The 26,815-nt window shown below is 35.4% G+C and overlaps 2 protein-coding genes across 2 annotated transcripts; both read right to left on the reverse strand.

The window, feature by feature from the left end:
• Positions 1–1,118: 1,118 nt before the first annotated feature.
• LOC136820571 (uncharacterized) lies at positions 1,119–7,120 on the reverse strand. Its single transcript, XM_067076761.1, has 6 exons — positions 6,939–7,120; positions 5,652–5,946; positions 5,237–5,291; positions 4,382–4,627; positions 3,656–3,856; positions 1,119–2,162 (listed from the first exon to the last, which is right to left on the reverse strand). Exons 1-6 carry the CDS (start codon positions 6,962–6,964, stop codon positions 1,867–1,869), a joined length of 1,119 nt encoding a protein of 372 aa, XP_066932862.1. The 5' UTR covers positions 6,965–7,120; the 3' UTR covers positions 1,119–1,866.
• A 7,147-nt stretch (positions 7,121–14,267) lies between these two features.
• LOC136820402 (14-3-3 protein gamma-like) lies at positions 14,268–26,621 on the reverse strand. Its single transcript, XM_067076589.1, has 4 exons — positions 26,420–26,621; positions 17,680–17,848; positions 16,505–16,686; positions 14,268–15,125 (listed from the first exon to the last, which is right to left on the reverse strand). Exons 1-4 carry the CDS (start codon positions 26,473–26,475, stop codon positions 14,780–14,782), a joined length of 753 nt encoding a protein of 250 aa, XP_066932690.1. The 5' UTR covers positions 26,476–26,621; the 3' UTR covers positions 14,268–14,779.
• Between the last annotated feature and the right edge of the window lie 194 nt (positions 26,622–26,815).

Below are 26,815 nucleotides of genomic sequence, written 5' to 3' on the forward strand. Positions count from 1 at the left end.
TTCATTGAATCGAAATAATAGACAAACTTTATGTTATAATTCTCACTGACTCTTTTTAAAAAGCATTGATGATATTTTTTAGTTGGGTTTTCAACGACGGGAATAAAATTATCAACTTTGAACTTGAACTTTGAACTTCATCCAAGATCTTGGATGGTCGTCATGGTTACTTTTGTCTTCGTTGATTGCGCGCTGAATAGAATCTCGATTCGTCGGCACAGCGTCGATATATGATTTCGACCTGTGCTTTTCACGGTACACAATTACTGATTCGTAAAAATTAATAAAAAAATCAAATGCTCACAGTGACGCCATCTTTTTTTATTTCTAATAGAAAATTATAGGGGATCTCCGTTTTATGGATATAAAGAATCCCTCAAAATTTCAAGTCAAAAGCTTGAATGCTTCAGGGCCTATCTTCTGCAGAGTTTCTAAAAAAAAATAGAGAAAATCTAGTTTAAAGTTTTTTGTTTGCATTTTGGCTGACAAAAGGTCAAAATATGCTCAAGATTTCAATTTTTTTTGCCTTGTTCCAAAAGCTCAACATATCAGCAGTCATGAAAAGTCTTCAAAGTCACTTTGATCACAAACTGCGAGCACTAACGGCGAGCTTTGTTAAATTTCCTTTAACCCTAACACCAATCATCAAATCCACAATAGTGGATTTGATGATAGGTGTGGCCGGAGGAGAGATCACTTGCAAGAACTGGAAAATGAGCAGCAGCTAACGAGGTTGTGACTATTGGGGATCTGATTGAAATAGGAGTAAGCAAGAATAAACGCACTCTACTTAATCGATTAATCGAATCTTTTTTTGCTTGATTCGATTTCCTTCGGGACTTTGAAATCAATGGTCTCTCTTGTTGGATTAACTCACGATTTCAAGGAAAATTGTTTAAAGACAAAAAGCCTTTCTAACCTAAGGATAATAAATTTCTTTAAAAAATGAAATCTGAAAAAATCCCACCCCATGACAAGAAAATATTTGTATTTTATATAAGATGTAAATGTAGCAAATCGATTCTTACGACTATCAAAACTATTTAAGAGAGTTGTTAGACTCTAGAGGCACGATGTTGCGAATCTGCAAATTATTAAAATAAAAAGACAACATAAGATTTAAAATGACGAAAACACAAATTCTTCAACTTTCAAAATTTTAAAAATGTTAAATAAATAAGATAAACAGAAAGACAAAGGCTAGAATGAAAACAAAAAAAAATCTAGGGGTCGTTATTTTGCCCTGGAGGAATGACCGCGCTAGACCACTTGGGGCCTATAAGTTCATAAAACATGGAGATTCCCCTAGTTTATAAAAAAAGTTGAATAACAGATTTTAGAGGAAATTATGAAAAAAATTGTTAAGTTATAGTTTCTATGTACAAGATTTACAAATAAATGGAACATAATAATTTCTATGTAAACCAAAATTTGAACTGCTTAACTTACAATTGCTTCACTCAATATATTTGCATGTTTTAAGTGGCAGAACTTAGTAGCTCCTTTTCCACGCAGGCTGAGTTAAATCTCTAGTGAGAAGGAAAGAATTGTGGGTTTTATTTGGCATAAATAAATATTTTACGAATATAGCGCAAATACTTAAATGAAAAAAAATATTTTACGAATAGAGTGCAAATAAAATTTTTAAAATCAAATTAAATGTGAACTTATACGCGTACAAAGACTTTTTTATGACACGAAAAAAAGTTTAGGTCGGGAAAATCAAGTGAGTTGAGTGCCAGCTGTGGTTACCACTAATAGCCAGAGATTTCAACGTTGTTTCAACGTACATCTAACGTTATATGGACGTTGTGAACATTAGATTAACGATGAAACAACGTTGTGTGCTAGCTGGGGATCCAGCGCTTACATAGGATATGATTCACATCCCTTTTCACATTCGGAGATAGCCGGTCCGAGAGTTGGACACTCGGCCCGATTACATGCCCCACAAAGATTAAAGTTGATGGTAAGGTACGAAACACTGCAACCCGAAGAAGGAGTTCTCTGGCAAGAAGCTTTACACTCTGTTACCGAGCGACCCAATTCTCGCATCTTACATGTATGAGGACAGTGGAACATTTGATTACATCCATTTGTTGGGTGAATATCAGTGGCGCATGTCTTTCTGCATTCATCGTAACAAACCTCAATTGCTTGCTCTGTTAACATAAAAATATATCAGAAAATTTAAGTAAGTAAATCTGCGACCGCAGTCGGAGGTAACCCGATGGCTCCTCTTTGGATTAAAAGGTAGCGGACGGCTGCACTCTTTCTTCCTGGATTGCTCCACTTACCCTTGATCCTTCTCTTAATTGCTGAGCATCAAGCAGAGAGGCATCGAGTACCATTTTGGAAATCTTTGGTATGCCACGGCTGGGGGTTATGACCCACAACCTTGCGCACCGTAGCCGGATGCTCTACCACTGCACTACCGTCACTTTTTGTTACAGACGATTTATGTAAAACACCGAAAATGTATGATTTCTTTGAAACACTTACCAGAATGTGCCTCACGTTTAGCCCGAAAACCTGAGCTCCAAACATTTGGAAAAAGTAGAAGTAGAATAGACGTTATAATTGCGTAGAAAAATACGCAGGTGACGTCTAGCATAGGCTAGATTTCTGCAAATCCCGGAAAGTATACGATTTCTGTGATACGCGGAAAGACCTTTGACAATCTTTGAAATCGGTAGAGCAGCGGGTTGGTGGTTCAAATCTCACCATGGACTAATTTGCAAAAATCTTTGAAAATCTTTGGAAATGTTTCTCGTAAAAACTGAAAATGAAATATTTGTCTAATTTCAAAATAGTCTTCCATAACCTGAGAAATAGCAGAGTCGCTTCTGAAATACCAAAAATTTTGAAAGATGACCGATCACTCAAAATTCAATGTGGAGGAATGCGTAAGTTTTCTTCTTATTTTTTAAATTTAAAATGTCATAGAGACAAATCAGTGGGGCAAGAATTACCAATATCATCTGTTTTTAGGCTAACAATGTTGATGCAAACTAAAACATATTACCGGGGAATAGATTTACGGAAATGTAAAATTGCTAGCGGAAATCAAAACGCTACATAGAAAGGCTTCAGACACGTAATGCTGTTATTAGATAGAACCCATCACTATTCATATAATTTGTGTATGGAAGGAAGATGGTTCGACGTTTCGCAGCTGACACACAACGTTGTTTCAACGTTGAACGAATGTTATAAAAACGTTGAAAGAACGTTGTGTGTCAGCTGGGTTATGTTTACGTATTTTGGGCAGACCCAACAATCCTGCAAACGAGGGCTTGGGTTCAGGGTCTCTCCCACTTCAAAAATGTTGTATTTTCTTCCTTTAAAATTTTCGTGAAATACACGCTTTTTTTAAGAACAATTTTATAACAATACGAGGCTGAAAATTGGCCAAAGACTAAAACCAAATTGAGAATAATCCTGAGCCTCAGATTTTAGAAATTACTTAGAAAGTACTTATTTTAACAGATTTTAAACCCTTTTAAAGTTTTTGAGTAAAGAAACTAAGCGTATTAAGAACACCGTAAGAACATTGAAACCTGAAAATTTCAAAAAATTAAGAAAAGCACAGCCTGAGCCAAAAAGTATTGGTTCTTATTAAAAAAATCAATTGTGTTATTAATCTTTGACCAACCTGGTGTATAGCTTGGAACACTGGAGATGGTTTGAATATTACTTGCAAATTCTTTTGCATAAAAGACTTTGATTTCACGATCATCAAGGTTTGTATCATTGAAAGTTGAGATTGGATTGGAACCAGAAAACCAGAGATTATTTGGTGAGGTTTTGATTTCTAAACTCTGTTGATTGTCTGTATCACGGCTCCGAGTAAAATCTAAGAAGAAAATTATATAAAAAGTATATTTTCACACCCCTGTGTCACAGATCCAGTGAGACTCCCTATCAACTAAATTTTCGTCCCGCTGGGAAAAATACCCTACAATTTCAGCCCCACTGGAAAAATCCCTTATCCCAATCGAATTTCAATGGAAAAGTTGCACTCCAAAACTGTCCCCACTGGATTTTTCAACTTTGGAACAATAGAATTTCTATCCCTATTGGGATTTCGATTTTCGATATTCCCCACTGTGGTAAGAAGTACCACCAGGGCTGTGAGACAGGGGTGTTTTTTTTAACCAAAGCACATGGCCCGAGGAAAAATAATTTTGATCTAATCCATTCACGGCAATTTTGAGATTACATTAACTATCGACTTATCTATTATATTTACCGTCGCCCTCGATATCCTCCAATACATAAACTCACGTTAATGCTAGGGAATTATCTGGCGCTATCTGTAAGTGAGTAAGCATAAAAAGGTCGTCGATACACAGGGAACGAGGTTGTTCATTGAACTTACTCAATATTATGCTATCATGATTTTGTACATAGATGAGCTTGTGATGTTGAGTTCCGTCACGTTTGAAAGTCACTGTCAGTTGATTGTGAGTTTTCTTTTCCACACTTAAAACGATGGAGTTGATATCGCCTTTATCGGTAACACGAATAATTTCTCCTGTTCGTTGGTCGTTCTCATCGGCACCGGCCATTTTAACGTCGAAGGAAAATAGCCAGTTCCAAGGGGTATACGATGGTTTCGAAGAGACTGAGAGTAATAAAGAATGTTTATCACCGATATTATCACAGTAGAAAATGTTTATTGAATATAATCTTTTTTTATGATGATATAGAAAGTAGACGCACCTCTTATGCTGACTAGCCAGAATGAACAAAATAATTATTTGCTCGCACGGAGGAGGAATAAATTGCTCTTTCTTTAGCGAGCACCTCACTAAAAACCAGGATTTTTCATCTCGTTTCTTGCATTTTGCGTAGAAAAAACGCGGGTGACATTAGTATAGGCTTCTCTTTCTTTTGTTTCATTTTAAAATGCTTGTATATGCAAGAGGGAGATCCATGTATACAAGTGTATAGATGTATAACATACGTGTAAAATATCTGAAATATTTCTATTTTACAATACCCAGGGAAGAAAACTGAAAATATCTTCAAAAATCATTAAATGGGGGGGGGGGGGCTAAGAGATTTTGTCGGAGGAAGAGGCTGAAATTAAAAGCGCCCTCTCACCAACTTTTGCTCTCTCTCCTACGTGACCTCTATTTCATTTTAGCAAACGCCCACCGCCCTTATTACGCCTCCACCCTTTGACATGATTATCAAACAGACTAGTTTTCTAGCATAAAAAGATACTAACCTTCTTTGTCGATTAGCACGTCTTCTGACTTCATAAATGTTTGATCGAAATCAGTCTGAAAGCAAATCGATTCATCGTTGATTAATTCTACACATCTAGAAACGCCAAACTTAGTTCCCGTGAAAATTAATTCCAAGAAAATTAGTATCCCTTTGATAAGTTAATATAATACGCTACCGCAGTCGAGTCGCTCATTTTCCTCTAGTTCTGAAGGTAGAGGAATCACCCTTTATTTCATTTCTCCCCTTATTTGTTTCTTTTTTTATTGCTGAGCATCAAGCAGGTAGGCATCAACAATTTTAGGAATCTTTGGTATGACCCGGGGTCGATCACATAATTTTGTGATTAAGACAGATACTCTACCTCTATGCTAAGGTCACTGGTGATTTCTTTCTTAAAACTCTATAATAATTACCGGTTGTTCATTTTTCCGGTAATAAACCCATCCAGAAGCAAAACCCGTCAATTCATTATCTCCATCATTTTCAGTGCCGTCATTTTTGACGATCTGACAAATCTTATCATCACCATGCCAACTGATTGATTGACATCCACCTTCAACGAAATTGCATGTGGCCAAACAGTGGCCAATGTTTGGCTTCTGGAGCACGATGGCATTTTCATCTGTTGTTTTTGTGTCTTTCAAAGCATTCGTAAATGAAGCGGAAAAAGCGCTCGCTTCGTAAGATAACGCAGAAATGATAGACAACCTAAAGTGATTGAGAATATTTGATCATTAAAGGAAATCATTTAACGAATCTCCTACTATCTGCTGAGACATTGTTTAAACGTTCATCTGAGGTTATATGGACGTTGGGAACATTATACAAACGCTGAAACAACGTTGTGTCTCAGCTGGGCATTTTTTTGTCTTATCACTTATGGAGAGAACTTCCAGTAAGACCCTTTGTTGTACCCAGCCAGATATAAATTGACGAGAAGATGTTGCTGCATTGTAGCGATAGAAGCAATCTAACGCCACTTTGCTACAAAAGTGCTCTGCGCTTTTTTCCAACACAAAAAGTGCATTTTTTGGGTCACCGATAAACAAGTTATCAGACATTTGCTCGTACAATATGGAAATATTTCACTCGTTCCGGATTTTCTGTATATTTTACAGAAAAATCTCGGAACTCGTAAAATATTTCTCATATTGTACTCGTAACTGTCCAATAACTATTACATAGTTGGATTCCGTAATATCTCTAGTATTTGTCCCACCAGAGCAGAGTGCACCTTTTTGAAAAACAAAATCCCATTCAGACCGCCGACGTTTTACGTCAGCAAGATACAACTCAAAGGGAAAGGGGGTAATAAGCCAACTTATTTTCTACAAAACTATATATTCCCATGATAGCTACAAAAGTTCTGGAAACCTCTTGTCCCGAAAGGTATAGTGCATAAAAATTGAGTTTCATAGGCTACTGGCTATGTGGGTGCGTGGCACAAAGAGCTAGATAGAGTGCTTTAAGCTTTTCCAAGCAAAAAAGTAAATATCGCAAAAAATATTACTTTTGTTTTTGAAATACCGCTTAGCTTCTTATTGGTCATGTGCTGAAATTCTATTGTAATAACAACAGGACTTAAGTAAGATTACCTACCGAACTACGCACACTTTTCAGCTAAAATCATGCGATCTTGCCCTTCGGGCTTTATAAATCTGTGGTGCGTTGAAATAAAAGGTTAATGGAGAAATTTTTACCTTAAGAAGAAGCAGCCATTTAACATCGTGTCTCTTGAATTAAATAAAGTTGAAAACAAAAACTGAGACGAAATATTGAGAAAATTACCGAAAAAGAAGAAATGAAATTAGAAGTAAAAATTGAAAAAAATAAAGACGAAAGATGCATAAATAATATTTTCTTTTCCGGAAACTGAATATGACAACCCGCCATTATTAACCGTAAAAATATTAAATATGATTCAAATCTTTCATAACATGAAAAATTTGTAAATTATTCAAACCCATAGACCTTTTTATAAATTACATCACGAAATTCACTTGCCTCGTTTTGAAATTATTGGCATGGTGATTAACTCCCAGCGGATTTTATTAAAAATACTTTATGTTCATAAAAAAATCATTTTATGTCTCAAGGGACATGATCACCATGGAAATTGCTTGAATACGAGGCAAGTGATATTCGTGACGTAATTTATGAAAAACCAATTCTCCTTTCTTCCTTCGCAGAAAACAAAAAATTTCGAAATAGCTTACTCGCAAATTAATTTACAAAAAATAAAAATCTGAGTTAGCTAACTCGGAAAAAGATATTTTGTAAAAAAACCGAGTTAGCTAACTCGAAACGGAATGGAATTATTTTTGAAAATAGTTTCCTCAGAGAAGCCCCTGTAAAAAAGTGTCAAAAAACGTCTAACAGTGCTACATAGGCCATTTCACCGTCAATCAAAATGGATCATGGGAAATCAGGACTGATTGCGCCTCCATAACGGCTTTCTGTTGGTAAGCCATACAATAATCTTTCAAAATTTTTCAAAACTTTGGACCGATAGTAAGTCGTTATTAGCGCGCAGTGGTCCTGATTACCCATTACGCTTTGCGACTGTAAAATGGCCTATTACGACAAGTATTCAAGGCGAAAATGATGATTTACTCTCTTGAAGATTTATACCGCTATATTATTAATAATAATAGTGCTACCACTTTTCAAAAAAACAAGCTACATGCTGAATGGACCTACCTGAAGATTGATGTAATAAGACAATTGAAAATGACAACAATAGTATGAAAATGCAGAATAATACAAGAACAACTCGAGAAATTCAAGAAATCCGGCGATTCTAAGGTGCTCTGGCGATTTTTAGAAAGTTCCTGTACCAAAATCAGTTTCATTGAAAATTGAACCATGCTTAATCGTGGACATTTCTGTAAATAATGTTTTTGTTTGAAAAAAACAAAGACATAAAGCGAAAATCCAATGAAAATCTGCAGAAACGGCAATTTCCGGCATTTTCGGCCGGAAAAAAAAATTTCTCAAAGAATCAAACTCGGTCATGTTTTGAGCATTAGTGGGGTCTAGCTAAGCTCTATTGGCTGACCTTCAAGCCTCGGCTGGTTTATTCACATATTTCAATACACAAAATTTTCAACCTACAAAATAAAAACAACTTTCTTGTCTCTTCTTTTCGTCCTTCCTTTTACTTTTCCTCATTTGTTAGTACGATGAAATTAATATATTTGTTAATTTTTTGTCAGTGTATATTTCTAAAGTATGAATTTCACTTAGAGAACAATAATTTCCGGATGAATACCGAAACTCCATTCTCAACAACCGAATCTTTTCACCTACATTCTGGGGGTTAAAAAGTGCAAAAATCCAATTTAGAAAAATGCTCTTTAGAATATATTGTTTTCGCATAAAACATTTCTAAAATTTGCTGTTAGAACTGATCCAATTGAAAAAATATCAACATTTTACTATTACTAGATTTAACGCCATAAAACCAAACCTACATTCTGGGGGCTATAACGAAAATGGGAGTCAACTTCAAGGACCAAAAAAATTAATCTATTACTATCTATCAAAAGTAATGAAACTAACCCCTGGGAAAGGATTTTGGGAGTTCAAAATTTCGTTGAAAATATTCAATATCTTTTAAAATGCAAATCTACATCTTTCAGGTCTGATTCAAATTCCACCTACATTCTCGGGGTCAGGTGCTGTTTATATTATTTTTTTCCTGTAAATTATGCTCAAAGCTCATTTCCCCCCCGTTTTGCTTTAAACTCCCTTTTGATTGGTCTATGAATTTGAGCGAGCGCTTTACCGCCTTAGCGGAATAAACACACGACCATAATAAATAAATTCAACAGGGCAGCGGAGTAGCAATTAATTTCAACTGGGAATCCTCTCTTCTGTGCCAAGCACAAGCAGTTTCTTTTAAACTTTAAAACAATGTTAAATGAAGACCAGATGGATCTGTTTGTTATGACTGTGTATGTTGTGTAACTTGACGGCATAATTCATTAAATTCTAGAAACCATATTTCATAACTTTCTGCAGTCCGCTTTCTGCAAGTCTGATAAGAGATATGTATAAACTGTTATTGCCATTCATTCCATTCCATCATTCAGTCACAACGTGCGCCTAGGTTAGAAAAGGTTAGAAAAACACAATCTGCGTCCGGAACTGTGTGAAAAATAGTTTGATCAATTTCAACAAGAACTGTATATATTAATATTAATATAATTGATCAAATTCCAAAGACCATTTGTCATAATTTTGCAAGTCCAGGAGATGTGATGTCATCATTTGGTTCCCGTCATCTGACCGACCCTGATTTACGGTCAGCAGGTAGAGTTGGAGAGTCGGAAAGCTTTTCCGCTGCTTTGCTGGATTTCCACTGTCAACCTCTGCACGCTCTGTGTTTATAAGTTTTCAAATAGAAGTAGCGAACCGCATGCTAATGGAGAGTAAACTGAAAACCAGTTTATCCACAAGGTTTCTCAATTTTTTTATTCGGATCAGTCCACACGGATTCCCTTTCAACAAGATGTAGCAGCTTCTTAACAGAAAAATATTTTTGACCGACCGACTGAACGACCCTAGCCTAGAACGACCCCCACTTTTTAAAGTAGAAATGACGGGAACCAAACAAGTTTTGCGATTCGCCTTTAATCAAACACGTCCAAGTCCAAAAAAGCACGATTGCATCCAGTCTTTATCAAATTTAGACAGTAGCTGTGCTTTTCTAAACTTTATCAAATTCCAATAACATTATAACACCATCAATCCCCCCTAGAGGTAAACAAGAAAAATATGTTTTTATTGCAAAAACTATTAAAAAGCAGCAATAAAAAGTATCAGAAAATTCAACTTAAACAAAAACTTAAGCAAACGGATTTAAAGCTTCAAAAGATGTAGAAAAAGAATCCACTTGATGAAAATCATTTGTTTGATTTGCCGAGTTAAAAAAATAAATGACAGAAATTGAAGCTTGCAACAGATTTACACTGGAAATACTTTGGTACAACACTGACTTATCACATCTAACTTATCGCTTGAGCCGCCATCTTGAAACTACATTACGATCTGTAAAAACAACGCAAGCTAAAAGTACCCAAAAAGTTAACCCGATCGGAAGAAAGTTTAGAAATCAAAGTGAGATCGAAAAATCGGATTTTTTTTTTTGTCGTCTTATGGAACTGGAAAATTTTACCTATTTGAATGCTCAGCTTAGGCTGACCAATAATGTAACAACACCCCTGCCTCACAAATATCTACTTAAGTCCAAATTGGAATAGAAATTCTATTGCTCCAATCTTTTAGGCAAATTTTCTGATTGGGCCGGGGCCCTAACGGGTCTGGGACACGTCGTAAAAGCTCAAAAGTTCAACATTAATAATCTCTCAGGTAGTACTTTCATGTTATAAAAGTACAACAAACAAGTTTTATATAATTTGACAGACTTTTTATGTCGGGCTGTAAAGGCCCCCAAATTGTAGGTCAACTAACACCAAAAGTTAGGTCAAACATTTTCGTCAAAATATCTAACTCAGAACTGTAAATATTGAAATGGACTTTTTTCCCCATTTCCTTAGTTCATTAGGACTAAGAAAATACCCTAATCATCATAACTTAATTCCAATTGATTTCGATTTAGAGAGGATTTATTTAAAAAATGTCTCAGTTCGGGTAATATCCAATCATAGTATAAGAAAGCCGCGGCTGGAATGAGTACAGCTGAATTTCTGTTGTTCTATCTACAGGGTGTCCCTAATTAAAGTATCGAGTTTGAACATGCGATTGAGTAGAAAAGTTTGTGTGTGTTATCGCTAAAATATAAGAACGTTCTCCATCACACAGGCTTATTACAAAAGGTAGTTACAACGTATAAATTAATCGTAATGACAAAGAAAAAAGAGGGAGAGCTTAAAATACAATTTTGTGAACACGCACATAAAACTTTCTACTCATAGGCTGCGTTTAGACCAGCCTGGCATTTGTAATTGTTTGCAGTATTCTTTTGAATTCTATTGTTCCGCGCAATTGTTCGGTTTGTCAAATGCCTAATGATGCCAACGTATTGGCATTTCGTTGGCATTTGAAATGCCATTTTGAGCAAAGGAATCCCCTTTTCTGGCATTTCAAATCAAACAAAGGAACCAAAACAAAGAGAAAAAATGACATTTTTGATTTTTTAAAGTATTTGCACGTTTTTTATTAGATCAGTTCTTTCTATAGATTGTAAAATTTGCAAGATTTGCCATAGCCTAGCCCTACGGCAAAAAGTTTCAGTCTTAATGACTGCAGTTTTTGAGAAATTCCATGCTTCTCATTGTTTGATCTGTCAAAGTTGAACTTGAGGGAATCACCTTTTCAGTAATGGCTCTAAAAAGACGATTCCTTAAATGCCATAACAGAAAATACAATGGAAAAGCTATTAAAATCGAATCCCTCATGAGCAAATGCCAAATTACAAATGCCAGTTGGTCTAAACGCAGCCATAGTTGTGTTTCGACTCGATACTTTAATTAGGGACACCCTGTATGTCGTAAGAACAATTTTTTTTATGGTTCGGTGGCAAATTCCATTGTCTATTTAATTTGACTTTTAACAAACTACCTCGTTAGACGTAATTTTGCTCATAAACACAAATCTCTTGGTAATTCACGCATTCATAACATCAAAATAAAAGAAAAGACTCTTGGTTTAAAAGTACTAGAACGTCAGAATGTCAGTGCTTTAAGAACTTGAAGAAAATGAGTGCCTTGAAATGCCTTCTTGATTATTCTGAAAAATTATTACTGGTATTAGTAAATAAATATTCAACTCAAGCCGCATTCTGTGAAAATTCCATTCGAAAACAACAGTATTGAGGTGACAGAAAGCATTCAAAGTTTAGCATTTGAAAATTAGCTCTTTTAATAAAATGTGTGTTATTTGGTCCTTAATTATAAACATTTATTTGGAATTTATAAAAATATACTTCAAATAAGGTAATAAGAGAGGATAGTGAGAAAAATTTGAGACTTGAAAAGTAAATGTTCTTCAATTGAATATTATGAACACTTTTAAGGTTAAGGATTTTGTTACCTTCAACTTAGTTCTTATAAACCACGGAGACACAGATAGAACATCCATTTACGACAAAAACAATAGCGTCATCATTCCAGCAGCGGCTTTCTTATACTATGATCCAATCAACTTCCATTCACATTTTCGTTGGAAAAAATTAATTCAAGTTAAAATTTTCTGTCCAGAAATAATCAGTAAGATGTAACAGTATGCTCTGAAACAAATTTTTATGGCCATGAATCGTCAGCTGATCGAGTGCTTAAATCTTGCATATGGCTAACTTCTCTTCTAGACGCACAAAACCATAAAACTCTGTAACTTGGAAATGAAACTTTCAAACACACAGCCATTGGAATTCAAAAAAGAATACTAAAGTTACAACATTACAGTGCAAATTTGAAAACGATCTGAGTAATTTTTATGGTGTGAAAATGATCCTGTTTTGTATTCATCATTGTATTGTTGACTGGCGACCGTTCCTTTTCATTTTTCAAACCCGACACAAATTTTTTACAAATATATCACTATGAGAATTCAGTAAAGGATACTAAAACACAATTCCTGTGTAAATTTTAAGATCGGAGAAATTTTTACAGTGTTATAAGTATAACTGAAAATGATATTTTTTGGACTTAGTCGTAATTTCATTGGCTGGGGCGACCGTTCCTTTTGAAGATTATTTAAACCCGAAACAGGTTTCTTCCAAATATACCACTATTTATTACATACACACTATTGTACCATTTTATTTGGTTTATCCTACTCACCTCCAAGTATTATCTCAACAGAAAAAATAATGCTTAGCTAAAAGCCGTGGCCTCTAATTTAGGCTATTTTTCTCTCCAAAATGTTATCCGGACAATCAAATCAACGGTGCATCATGGCTTCACTAGAGACCTTTTTTCAAAGAGCCCACCCTGTTGAATAATTATGTAGTCCAGCAGAAAAACAATCATAAAACAATGCATAATTATTACAATATGCACGATACAGTAATTATGCATGGCTCTATCATTGTTTTTATGGCTGGACTACATACTTATTCAACAGGAAGTCCTCTTTGAAAAAAGGTCTATTAGCAAGTTTAGAAAAAAATAAATTTATAAGAACTGGGAAATATTGACTCCTAAATGTTTATCTCCTTTAGCTCCAATTTTGAACTTTTTAGTCGGGGATGAGTGGGGGCTGGGGTGTGTCCTTTAGGCAAGAAAGTGCATGTGTAATCACTTAGAAGGGCTAAACTTTCAGCTGGTTTATTTACATTCGTTAAGGTTATTTCTCATACTCGCTCTGCAATAGAATTATTACTTTGCTTTCTGATCTGTTCTGATTAGTAGTTTGTGGGCAACGTTCTAACACAACCAACTCAACAAACTCATCTTTCACATCTTTTAATCTCTTAAGCCGGAGCTTCCAGCGCAGCTGGTTTATTAAGGGTTAATATCTCGTGTAAGGTACATAAATCACCTATATTTGCAATATATCCCGAATCTTAATTTTTTGAGAGCTTTCCAAAATTATACAACAGGTCTCCATTTTCTCATCAAGCTAAGATTTTCATTAATTTTTCACCGTATGATTTTGGCCTGAGACCGTCGTATTTGTCCGAAAATCACACCAAAATGTCCGAAAAAAAATCAGCACCCAAGTTATTTTGATTCGCCTACCCCTTAGCTTTCCAAAAATGTATAACATTTGCTTTGACTAAAAAAATCTAGAGACCTCAAAAAAACGAATAAATTTCCCCCTACTATCAGGGTAGGTAAGTAGGTGTCTCATTAAGTACCAATTATTAAGTCCACAGACTACGAAGTGATAAACGTGAGATACACTCTGGTACAGAGTACCGGCAAAGGTGGAAGACTGAAACGTTTTGGTAAATAACTAATCAAGCGTACCAATTACATGATTCTTCTCACAGTTTTTCAGAATGTATAGAAAATACAGAAAAAGCCAGTCTTTTCGACGATATTCAATAAAAACAAAAGCTGTTAGAAGACACACTTCTATTCGACTCAAGCCTGAATGAAAAACGAACAAAAACGAAATAAAAAAAACACAAAAAAATCCTTTAGTACAATTCATAAAAAATAAGGCTTAACAAATTAAGTTTGATGAATGTCGATGCTTCAAAGCTTCTGAAAGGCTGGAACGAAGTTGAAAGAAAAGAATTCAGAAAAAAATCGGATGTTTCATAAAATATCTTTTAAGCCCCCTTTTACACTTCAAATAATTCGTTTCATTTTCAAAAAACTTAAAATTTGATTTTGGTTATATATTTATAAATTTTGTTGTTGATGTTTTTAAAATGAGATGTCTTTAGAAAAAAAACAATGAAAGAAACATGCTCTGACAGTTCCAGATGAATACGTTTTTCAAAAATGTAATCAGTGCGTCGATTGGTTTCCTGGTGAAAATATTTTACTGAAATTTGTTTTTCGCTGTAATGATGGTCTTTTTTAAATTAGAATTGACACGTGCAAGAGTTCCGGTACAGTTCCGCTTATTCTGCAGCGTCGTCATCATCATTACCGGACGTCCACAAAGTGAGATTGTCTCGGAGAAGTTGCATGATGAGTGTGGAATCCTTGTATGAATCTTCTGGAAGATTATCCAACTCAGCGATCGCATCGTCGAATGCGGATTTCGCAAGTTGGCAAGCTTTTGAAGAATCGGTCTTGATTTCGTAATGGAAGACTGAATAATTCAAAGCTAATCCGAGGCGGATGGGGTTAGTCGACTTCAATTTCTGTTTCGAGATGTCCGTGGCTTTTCCGTAAGCTCCATCAGCTTCTTCGATAACGTTTCTACGCTCGTCTGAATCTGGTGCTCCTACTTCAGCCAAATATCTACAGCGAATCAAACAAAGATAATGTTAGGAAATGAGTCGAAAAATCGCTGTCTAAAGTTATAGGCCATTTCACAGTCGAAAGGGATCATGGGTAATCGGGACTGATTGCGCCTCCATAACGACTTCCTGTTGGCTAAACACAGCAGTCGCGCGGCTGAGGTCGAAAAAAGTGGCTAGAAAATGATTTTCGTGATACACCTCTTAGAACTAACTTTTTTTGGTGGAAACTCGCGAATTAGTATATGTAGATTCCAAAATCAAAAAGTCTCCACGATATTATCGTGCAAGTAACGAGTAATTGGCGATTTTTTGCGTTTCCAGGCAAAATTGCAAGGCCTGGAAAAATCATGATTTTTGGGGGGTCTTCAAATTAAAAAAAACCTATATCACATGATAGAGCTCTTCAAACTGAGCAAAAAAGTGTATTACACCTAAGTCCCAACTTCTCTAGATCAAAAGTTATGGGCCTATTTGTGGTCAAAAAGGTGTTTAATTTTGCATAAATTAATGCAGATTGTGGGGAAATTCCCTGTTTTCCATCAGTTTTTCACCACAAATAGGCCAATAAATTTTGATCTAGAGAAGTTGGGACTTTGGTGTAATACACTTTTTTGCTCAGTTTGAAGAGCTCTATCATGTGATAGGTTTTTTTTAAATTTGAAGACCCCCCCCAAAAATCATGGAAACTTTTTTGATTTGTAATCTACACATACTAATTCGCGAGTTTCCGTTGTTTTTTTTGGAATCTTAAAGATGTATCACGAAATGAAACGTTTTTCGACCTCAGCCGCGCGACTACAGTAACTGTGGACCAAACTTAAGTCTTTAGATGAGAATGTTTAAATTATTTATATACACGCTCAAATGGTCATTCTTCACATAAATTTATTCAAAACAATATTTTGACATCCTTAAGATGTAGCACTATTATTATTAATAATATAGCGGTATAAATCTTCAAGAGAGTAAATCATCTTTTTCGCCTTGAATACTTGTCGTAATAGGCCATTTTACAGTCGCAAATTGAGAAAATATATTTTCAAAACAAAATTGAACGGATAACGAAATGGAATAAACTTGTTTCGTGGACGAAGTTTTATCTAATTTTTGTATATTAAAAAGCTAGAATCTTCAATACTGATAATTAGAATGTTAAGCAGTGTTAAGAGCAAACTTGAGTTCTACTAAAAAGTCTTATTTCATCGGGCGAACTTAGAATTTTTTTTGATACATTTTATAAAAAAAATCGAAAGACTTTAACGACCAATTACCGACACATTCAACTTCTGTTTTTCTTTATACCTCCATGCTCTGACATACACGTCATCTGGCAAACCTAGTACCCAGCCCTTAATATGTATAAGTGGGCTTACTGACCTGTAGTAATCTCCTTTCATTTTGAGATAAAAGACTGCTGACTCTCCATCTTGTTCAGTAGCCTCTTCTGTCAACAATTTTGCCAAAGCTTTCTTCACCAGGTAGTTATCTAACAGATCCAACACATCTTTACAGACATCTTTCAATTCGTTGACGATTCGGTCGATGTATTCGGTGGTGTGCTACAAAACAAAAACAGAATGTCATTGTGAGAATATGAAGAGCATTTGAAAAAGGGGGGTCAAGCAGTTAGTTTATGGCACCCATGTCACTTGGTAAAGTGGTGATCCATTTTCAAAATTATCAAATTTAAAATCAAAAAAGCTTGCAAAATTTTATATTTTTTTCTACATATGTTTTAAAATTTCTACTTAATTTCAGCATAAAAAATGTTGAAAAGTTTCTCGAAAGGCAAAATTTCCAAAATGAATTGGCCAAAAATGTGATTTTGGGTTATCAAAATCAATTAGAACATTGTGTACTAAATAAATGAAAAAGGGTTTTTCAAAATTATCAAAAATCAGTTTATAGTACTCATAGTGTTCCGGAGTACATGCTTGACAATCGAACAATCTAAATAGGCACACCAACCTCAGGCCTGGCCATGAACAATACTTTGTGCGTGCCAAAATAGCACCCAATAAAAATTTTTATAGATTATGACGTGCTCTATTAGCCCTTGCAAAAGAGATTTTGTACATTCTTGTATATTTTAGGAGTGCTATTTAAACACTCGCAAACCTTTTTAGGTGTGTGTCAGCATGTGCGAGTGCGATAGCACGCGGCCAGGTCTGTAACCTCAAACGGCAACTTTCCTTATTCAACTTGTCAGGTTCGACATATGTTGTTGAACTTCTTGATATTACATGGATAAGAATAATGTTGTATGTTCGGGAAAGAAAAACAAATTCCCAAAAATCAGCTTTTTATGACCAAACAAAATTTCCCAGAAAAGATGGTTCTACCCACTTTTAAGTCCAAAAAAAAAACCCTATTATAGGCAGTTTTTCACCCAAATTTGCCCAAAAGATTTTCTAAAAATTGGACTTGCATCATGCCAATCCTGAGAAAAACTGGTAACAGACAGACAGGCGGGGTTATTTTAAACAGACAAACGGGCAGGGTTATTTCAAAGGACATCTGATAAGGAAGGTCCAAAAATGGTCTGTTCTTACTGGTTTCTTTTCAGTATTTTTTTGGTCGATACTTGTGATAACCCTCCATGAGGAACGTTTTGCACCGACAATATTTTTGTATGCAACGGACAACAGATTCCTTTCTTCTGTGTTAAGCATATCTTTAACTTCAGTAACTTTCTTCATTGCATTTGCCATGTCATCGTACCTGAAGAAAGGAAATTATAAATAGTTATTTTTGATAGATTTCATTTCGTGTTGAGACCAAAAAAATGCTTTTCCAGGCCTAACTACAGTTTTTTGGTTGCTTAAAAAGGAAACATAAGTTGAATTCCCAAACAAATCTTCTAAAAAAAGGAAAACAAATGCAACGTTTTCTTTACCTTCATCAACTTTTTTACAATTTTCTCCATCTCAACTTTTTCTACACTTGAACAATCTAAAGCAATCTTTCTGCAGTTCTAGATTCAATATCTTCAATTCTGATTTTTCTGATTTGGTTACAGCGAAAATTCAAAGCACTTTTTTGTGGCCGTTATACAACCAAAATACTCAATTTTGAATTGAGTTTTAAAACTCAATATTTGGAGAATTTTTATTTTGTCAAAAAGATGAAGACAGTGAGCAAAATCAAAATGTATTTCTCTATGATGATTGAAGAAATGAACTAAATCCAATACATTTATTTTTATTTTTCGCAAATACAGTGCTTGATCCTTGAAAATAAACCCTTTATAAGTGGTGTAGAGGAGTTTTGGCACCTGCAGTGCGTATTGACCACCTACAATGTGCACTCTGAAAGTCAAAACTCAATTTCTAAGTAAAAAAACGGCCAGTGACCAAAGTGCTTGGAATTTTGCCTGGGTTATTGGTCAGCCCCGGTAAACCTTCAAATCTCTTTTTTCCAGCGTCTCCAGTGTTAGTCCGGCGGCGATCCAGGATAACCCTTACAATTAGTAAATATGGGTATTTATTTTATTGGGACCCCAAAACCAGTTTTTGCCAAGCTGGCAAAGCTGGGGAAAATTTTTTATGGGGGCTTGAAGGGGGTAGGGTCATTTTTGCCTGGGGGTCCTTAGAAAGTTGATTTTTGAAGTTCTCATTTAGCTAAAACTGATCGTGCCATCAGATAGAGCTTGAAGAGTAGATCTCCAAAATGGGGTCATTTGTCTCATTTAGTGGACTTAGTCTCTCGGAATTGGCCGATACGTCTTCAAAAATGCAATATTTTGTGCTGACGTCAGCATTTTTGAGAAGATTTTCAGCGAAAGATACCACTTTTAACAGATGCGTCTTGAAGAGTACTTTAGATTAGAGGGGTCATTTATAGGGTTTCCTAGGCTAGATCATGAGATATTAGAGTTTGAAATTTTGCTGACTCAGCAAAAAAGGGCAAAGAACGTTGAAAAACGCTGAGTCAGCAAAATTTCAAACTCAAATATCTCATGATCTAGCCTAGGAAACCCTATAAATGACCCCTCTAATCGATAGTACTCTTCGAGACGCATCTGTTAAGTGGTATCTTTCGCTGGAAATTCTCTCAAAAATGCTGATGTCAGCATAAAATATTGCTTTTTTGAAGAAGTATCAGCCAATTCCGAGAGACTAAGTCCGCCAAATGTGACAAATGGCCCCATTTCGGAGATTTACTCTTCAAGCTCTATCTGAAAAATAAGAACTTCAAAATCGACTTTCTAAGGACCCCCAGGCTAAAATGACCCTACCCCCTTCAAGCCCCCATAAAAAATTTTCCCCAGCTTTGCCAGCTTGGCAAAGGGGTCCCAAGGGACCATTTAATGAGAAAATAAAATAAAAGACCATATTTACTACTTCATAGCAATCAATTCCATAAAGAAAAACTCAAAATATTTCTTTGCTTATGCGAGAAAGAAAGCAAAGATAAAAACAAAAATTGGCCCTCTGCTGAACACAAATGGTGAATTAACGCAACGAAGCAAAGAAATGGCTGAAATTCTGTCAAGACAATATGTTTCCGTCTTCAGTGCACCAAAACCATTTGATATAATGCAGAGTGAAAATGATGAAGTCAACATAGATATCATTTCAGATCTACAAGTTACAGAAGATGATTTAATAAAAGCAATCAACGATCTGTCCCAAACTGCAGCACCAGGTCCCCAGGGCTGCAAATAAATATTTTTAGTCAATCGGACATCATGTCCGACAGAAATGAAATCCTATCGGTCAAACTCAAAATCCTGTCGGTCATTCAGTGTATATTTTTTTTTAAAGTTACAGAGAAAGCGAGTAGAAAAAATAAAAGTTACCTTTGAACAGTTTGTTACTGTATATAACAGAGAAATTGATTCGATAAAAGTGATCTTAGAAACACCTTTGGAAGTTACGAAGAAAGCAAGTTGATTGAAAAGTTAACTTAGAAACACTCTTAAAAGTTAAGAAGAAGACGAGTTGATAAAAGTTAACTTAGAAACACTCTTGAAAGTTATGAAGTAAGCAAGTTGATGAAAATGGTTTTAAAAAGACTCTTGAAAGTTACGAAGACAGCGAGTCGATAAAAGTTTAACTTTGAAACACCCTAGAAGTTACGAAGAAAGCAAATTGATAAAAGTGATCTTAGAAACAAAGAAAGTAACGAAGAAAGCAAGTTGATAAAAGTTAACTTGGAAACACTCTTGAAAGTTATGAAGAAAGCGAGTTGATAAAAGTGATCTTAGAAACACTCTTAAAAGAGTTACAAAGAAAGCGGGTTGATAAAAGTGATCTTAGAAACAAAGAAAGTAACGAAGAAAGCAAGTCGATAAAAGTTAACTTAGAAACACCCTGAAAGCTACAAAGGAAGCGAGTATTAAAAGAATAGGCTAAGTAAGAGACAGGGGTGTAAGAGATTTATTTTCAACTCTCAAGTTAATGGTTTATTCCTTTTTTTCATTCGGACATCATGACCGACACAAAAGATTTTCAGTTGGTCAAATAGCTTTTTCAGTTGGACATTGACCGATGACCGACGCTTATTTGCAGCCCTGGGTCCCGATGGTTTCCCTGCAATCTTTCTCAAACAATGCAAAGAAGAACTTTCTATTCCTCTTTGTATCCTCTGGAGACAAAGTTTGGCCAAAGGGATTGTCCCAGACGAACTTAAAAGACGCACAATCACACCAATCTACAAAGGAGGTAGCAGATCACTGGCATCAAATTATAGACCAGTAGCCCTAACATCCCATGTCATCAAGATATTTGAAAAAGTACTCAGAGCACATATTGTAAAGCATATGGATGAAAATAATCTGTTCAATCCCAATCAACATGGATTCAGAAGCGGGCGTTCATGTTTGAGTCAGCTTTTGGAACAATATGACCTGATATTAAATATATTGGACGAAGATGCTAATGCGGATGTTGTGTACCTAGATTTTTCAAGGGCTTTTGACAAAGTAGACCATTCAATTGTCCTACGAAAAATAAAGAAACTAGGAATAGATGGAAAATTATTACAGTGGCTAAAGTCCTTCCTAACAGAGAGAAAACAATCAGTGCTAGTGAATGGTGTCACTTCTGAATCACAACAGGTCATTTCAGGAGTCCCTCAAGGTAGTGTTTTGGGACCTTTGATTTTCCTCATATTGATTGGGGATATTGACAAGGAAGTGCAGGGCTCGAAATAACGGTCGGACATCGGACATTGTCTGACCCAATTGCTGAAATGTCCGACCCAAATCGATTCTAGTCGGACATCATGTCCAACCCAATTACTTTCAAAAAATCATGGGCTTCTGACCATTAATTGGCATTTGTTTAGCTTCTTCGTGATCAATGCGAAATTCTATCAGAAGCTTGTGTTAGTCTTTAAGTATATAGATTTGGAAGTACATAATTGTTAATAGAAAAATGTGATAAGATGAAAAAAATCGGTAAACACAAAACTGAATTACCATTTAATAGGTAACAGCTTTTAAAAGAAAATTGTTTAGAAAGAAAAAAATTAAAGTGGCTCCACACACTTTCGGTTTATTCTTATGTAAGCTCACAAAAACAAAATAAGGCACCTGCTTTTTTCCTATTCACTCAAATAAATCGCAATCGTTTGTTTTGATTTTCCTTATAAGGAAATTTAGTATTTCAAGCATTCTTGAGTATTTATATGATCACGATCATGATTTTTGGAGAGCTTAAGAGCCATTTTTTTTAAAAATCTTCAGAATAAAGAAAGTCTGATACCTCATCCTCTTAGATTTTGATGAAATTTTGACCAAATGATCTATCACACAAGAAAATAAGACTCTGAAAATTTCACCTTGATATCTCAAGTAGTTTTGAAGATACAGCGTCTCAAAGATAGGCCACTAAGCGAAAATTGACCCTTAAAAATCATGAACTCTGGTGGGGAGCAGATTTTGAAAGCCAATGAATTTTTATTCAAGTACATTAGAAAGCTGATTTACAGTGGATTTCAAGAACTTTTTGTAGGGAATCAGAAAAAATCAAATTGAGTCTCCAAAATTTTCCCCGAAAATCTCTAGCACCTCCTGTAGAGGGCTTCAAACTTTGCGTAATCTGGGTTTGGAAGCACTTTTAGCTGGCTGCTGATGGTCCTTGGGACTTTTTTGAAGTAAACTTTTGACCTGGAGTGGTTTACTGGTGGGTTTTGGCCACAAAAATAACATTTTCAGGATTTCTATTTTTGCGTAACCGTCAAAAATGGCCGAAAAAATTGCTATTTTGGCAGACCTGGAGCAAAATTCAAGATGGCGTATCTTTTTAAGGCAACACCAAATTTTTTTGAAATTTTCAGCAAGGCTTCCTTAGTAGGTCTAGTTTATAGCCTCAAAAAAATCTCAATGGGCTTTTGAAGTCTCTTAAAGATATGATCGATTGAAAATTTGCTTAACTTCGTTGTTTTCTCCCTCTTAAAATGCTAAATCAGGCCCACTTAAGGGCTCTAACAGGATAATTTTTGTTAAAATATTGGTTGATCTTCTCTAGCCAACTAATCATTGGCATTAGGGGAACAACTGAAAAAGATTTCAGGTCATTTCCATCAACAGATGACATTTTATGACAGTTTCTTTATTTTTAAGTACAGAATATGTAAAAAAATGAGACTGACATCTGGCGTTTCCTACCATTCCAGGGCCTATATTTCCAGAAAAAAACTCAACCTTTCACAGTTTGGTGAATATTAATCTTAAATATAAGCAGGTTACTTCAACTTAATGGGTTTAACAGTAGTCAATTCCTATTCAAAAACTTTTTAGACTCATTCAGAAATCCTACTTTGACAATAATTTGCGCTGTACCGCAAAATTTCTAAGTCCAAGTGTCGTGATTAGCTTTTAGACTGTCCAATATCTCTATAATAGTGTACACTAACAGTCTTACTTGTTGATTCTTAAATAACTAAGCAACATTACTAGGGTGATAATTTATGAGATACTGCAAACAATGCTGTTTACATCTTCTGGACAAGAAATATTTTTCAATCGATCATATCTTTAAGAGACTTCAAAAGCCCATTAAGATTTTTCTGAGGCTATAAACTAGACCTACTAAGGAAGCCTTGCTGAAAATTTCAAAAAAATTTGGTGTTGCCTTAAAAAGATACGCCATCTTGAATTTTGCTCCAGGTCTGCCAAAATAGCAATTTTTTCGGCCATTTTTGACGGTTACGCAAAAATAGAAATCCTGAAAATGTTATTTTTGTGGCCAAAACCCACCAGTAAACCACTCCAGGTCAAAAGTTTACTTCAAAAAAGTCCCAAGGACCATCAGCAGCCAGCTAAAAGTGCTTCCAAACCCAGATTACGCAAAGTTTGAAGCCCTCTACAGGAGGTGCTAGAGATTTTCGGGGAAAATTTTGGAGACTCGATTTGATTTTTTCTGATTCCCTACAAAAGTTCTTGAAATCCACAGTAAATCAGCTTTCTAATGTACTTGAATAAAAATTCATTGGCTTTCAAAATCTGCTCCCCACCAGAGTTCATGATTTTTAGGGGTCAATTTTCGCTTAGTAGCCTATCTTTGAGACGTTGTATCTTCAAAACTACTTGAGATATCAAGGTGAAATTTTCAGGGTCTTATTTTCTTGTGTGATAGATCATTTGGTCTAAATTTCAGCAAAATCCAAGAGGGTGAGGTATCACACCCTGAAGACTCTTAAAAAAAATGGCTCTTAAAATTAATTAATTAAATTCAATTATGTCTGAGATGATTCATTGTACTAGCTACGACAGAAACCTTTTGCTTTTAAGTTGAAAGACGAATGTCCGACCCCACATAAAAATCAATCGGACATGTCCGACCCATTTTACTTTAAAAGCCTTAGGACATGTCCGACCCAAATCAATTTTTGATTGGACAATGTGTCCGACCACCTAAATATCGTTATTTCGAGCCCTGAAGTGGTGCACATCTTTCTCAAATCCTTCGCTGATGACACTTGCGCCACAAAGGAAGTCACAACTCTAGAAGATGCTGTCCTACTTCAAAACGACCTTGATAGAATATATAAATGGAGGTATGACAACAATATGAAGCTAAATGATATAAAATTTGAACTCTTGCGCTATGGAAAGAACCATGAGATCAAGACTCAACAAGCTATACATCACTGCCTGGTGTTGAGATTGAAAACAAAGATGTTGTGAAAGACCTTGGAATCCTGATGGACAGTAATTGCACATTTCAGAAGCAAATTACTGCAGTAATCGAAAAGGCTAAAAATTTAACATCTTGGATCCTGAGAACTTTTTCTTCACGATCTTTGAATTGAATATATTTTGCTGCAACACAGCAGGATAACCCCTTACAAAAAAAGAAATAGATTTCTCTAATACAATGGGGAACCTAGAAGAAACTGAAAAATTATTACAGAACTAAAGAACAAATAATTGTATGATCGTACTATATAAATCATTGGTGATAACAATATTAGACTATTGCTCCGTTCTGTGGAGCCCAAATGCAGTTGGTCTCATTCAGAGACTTGAAGATATTCAAAAGTCCTTCTTACGAAAGATAAATGGCACCCCAAACAATTATTGGGAGTGTCTAAAACAGACAAAAATTTACTCACTTCAAAGGCGAAGAGAACGCTACAGAATAATATATGTCTGGAACGTGATGGAAAATATTGTACCCACTGTAAATGGTATCAAAACCACTGAAAACGCCCGGCTGGGCCGGATGTGTACACTTTCAATTCCAAAGAAACAAACATCAAAATTTAGAGACAGCACACTTGCAGTGCAAGGTGCAAAACTTTTTAATGCTATGCCAAAGAGCATCAGAAACCTCAAAAACATTTCTATCGATAAATTCAAAAGAGCCCAGGACACACACCTTAAGTCTATCCCAGATGAACCCCAGGATATACTGGGTGCAGGAGAGCTAATTCAAATTCAATAATTGACATGAAAAATATCTGCTGAGATTCTTTTTCTCTCGACAGATTGATCACACAGAGGCGTGGTACACCAAGAACCTTACCTGAAGCAGGATGCTCAAACAATCACACAAGTAACACAAGTAATTGCTTTGACCAGACGGTACTAATCGTTAAATTCGATTATCGAAGTAATCGAACGATCATTTATCGATTAACAATTGAATTTGAGTACCAAAATTTCAAAAAAATTGTGAGTCTTCTATCACTTTCTTAACAACCCTTTGACGAATTGATTACTGTTTGAGTACTTTGATTGTTATTGGTTACTTTCGATAACTTTGACAACTTCGATAACCAATTGATTGCTTCGATAACCAATTACTATAATATATCTTTAAGAAAAACAAAAAAAACTGACAAAAAGAAGACCCACCATAAAGATTGACCTCCTTATTTCCCACCCATTTTGCCTGCCATTTTGTGTGCCTTTGCCCTGGGTTTCCTCAACTGACTCATATTGCGCGTTCTGATATTGGTCGCAGAAAACGAAAGTGGTTTTCGCGCGTGTATCGCATGTTTTAATTGGCCGAAATAAATTTGGTTTCTTTCATATTATTTTGATGCGCTGCTTCTTCTGGAAACATATATTTGATAAAAATCAAAGGTATTCAATATGATCGAAAGTGATTGAAAGTAATCTAACAGTAATCGAAACGATCGAACGAATCGAAAATGGTTGATAAAAATGCCATAATTTGGAGTTGAGTAAGTATTCGATCACCGATAGAATCGATAAGTGGTCACTGATCACCTTCGATTGATATCGATCATTATTGATTACTTCAATCACAATTGAACGTCGATTAGTACAGTCTGGCTTTGATCAGGTTATATTGTATTCCGCTCTTGCGCAGTACGTACCAGCTCGCTCTTATCCAATTACATTACTAAATTCTTGACAAAGAGCTTTTTCTTTAGTGTTTTAAGGCACACGGTGTCTTGTAGTAAGTCAGGTGCTTTATGGCAGGGTCATTATGTAAATCTCTAACTTCATGAACATTTAAATCCAAAAAGCAACCATATAACATTGACAAATCACCAATGAAGTCGAACATTATAATCGTCTCAAAACTACACACATGTAAACATCATTTGTCTAGTCTCTAGCTTAGAAAGTGTAATTTTATAATCATTTATAACTTTTTTGACAGTATAATTTATTAAATACTTTCTTTAACAAATAACTGCTATACCATCTGAAATTTTCTAACAGGCAAACTGTAATCCTAGTCAAGCCATTGATGGATTAAACTACCAAAAATTCAACTTTTGAATATCACAAAATTTACTATATGTGGCCACCTTTATACCCAAAACCATGAGGTACTCAAATTTCAACTTTAACATGAAAATTACCTTTCTGCTTGCTCAGCGAGCTTAGCTCTGTGAATAAGAGTCTCTGCTTCAGTCATTTTGTATTATGTATAATTAATTTTTTTGGGCTTTAGGTAATTTTATTGAAGCGAGGTTATGCCAATGGCGTGCTCTGCAAATTCCACACCTTCACTCGAGAGGGTACGCACAAGTTTTCTTCGGCAAATTACGAATTTGTTTATGTGCCCTATATAAAACGCAAAATTTTGTTCAGAATATCTCTAAGAATTTCATATTGGGCCACTCCTGATGTTCGGTAGATTGTCGCTTGGATGCCGAGTATCCATACGATCACGCACCGTGTACATAAAAGTAGTTGAACTTTAGGAGACTATGTTACCAGATTTTCGAGATGCGAGGAAGCTTAGTGTAGGGTTA

The sequence above is a fragment of the Clytia hemisphaerica genome, unplaced genomic scaffold (assembly GCF_902728285.1).
Source record: "Clytia hemisphaerica strain Z4C2 unplaced genomic scaffold, Clytia hemisphaerica genome assembly, whole genome shotgun sequence".
Taxonomy (NCBI): domain Eukaryota; kingdom Metazoa; phylum Cnidaria; class Hydrozoa; order Leptothecata; family Clytiidae; genus Clytia; species Clytia hemisphaerica.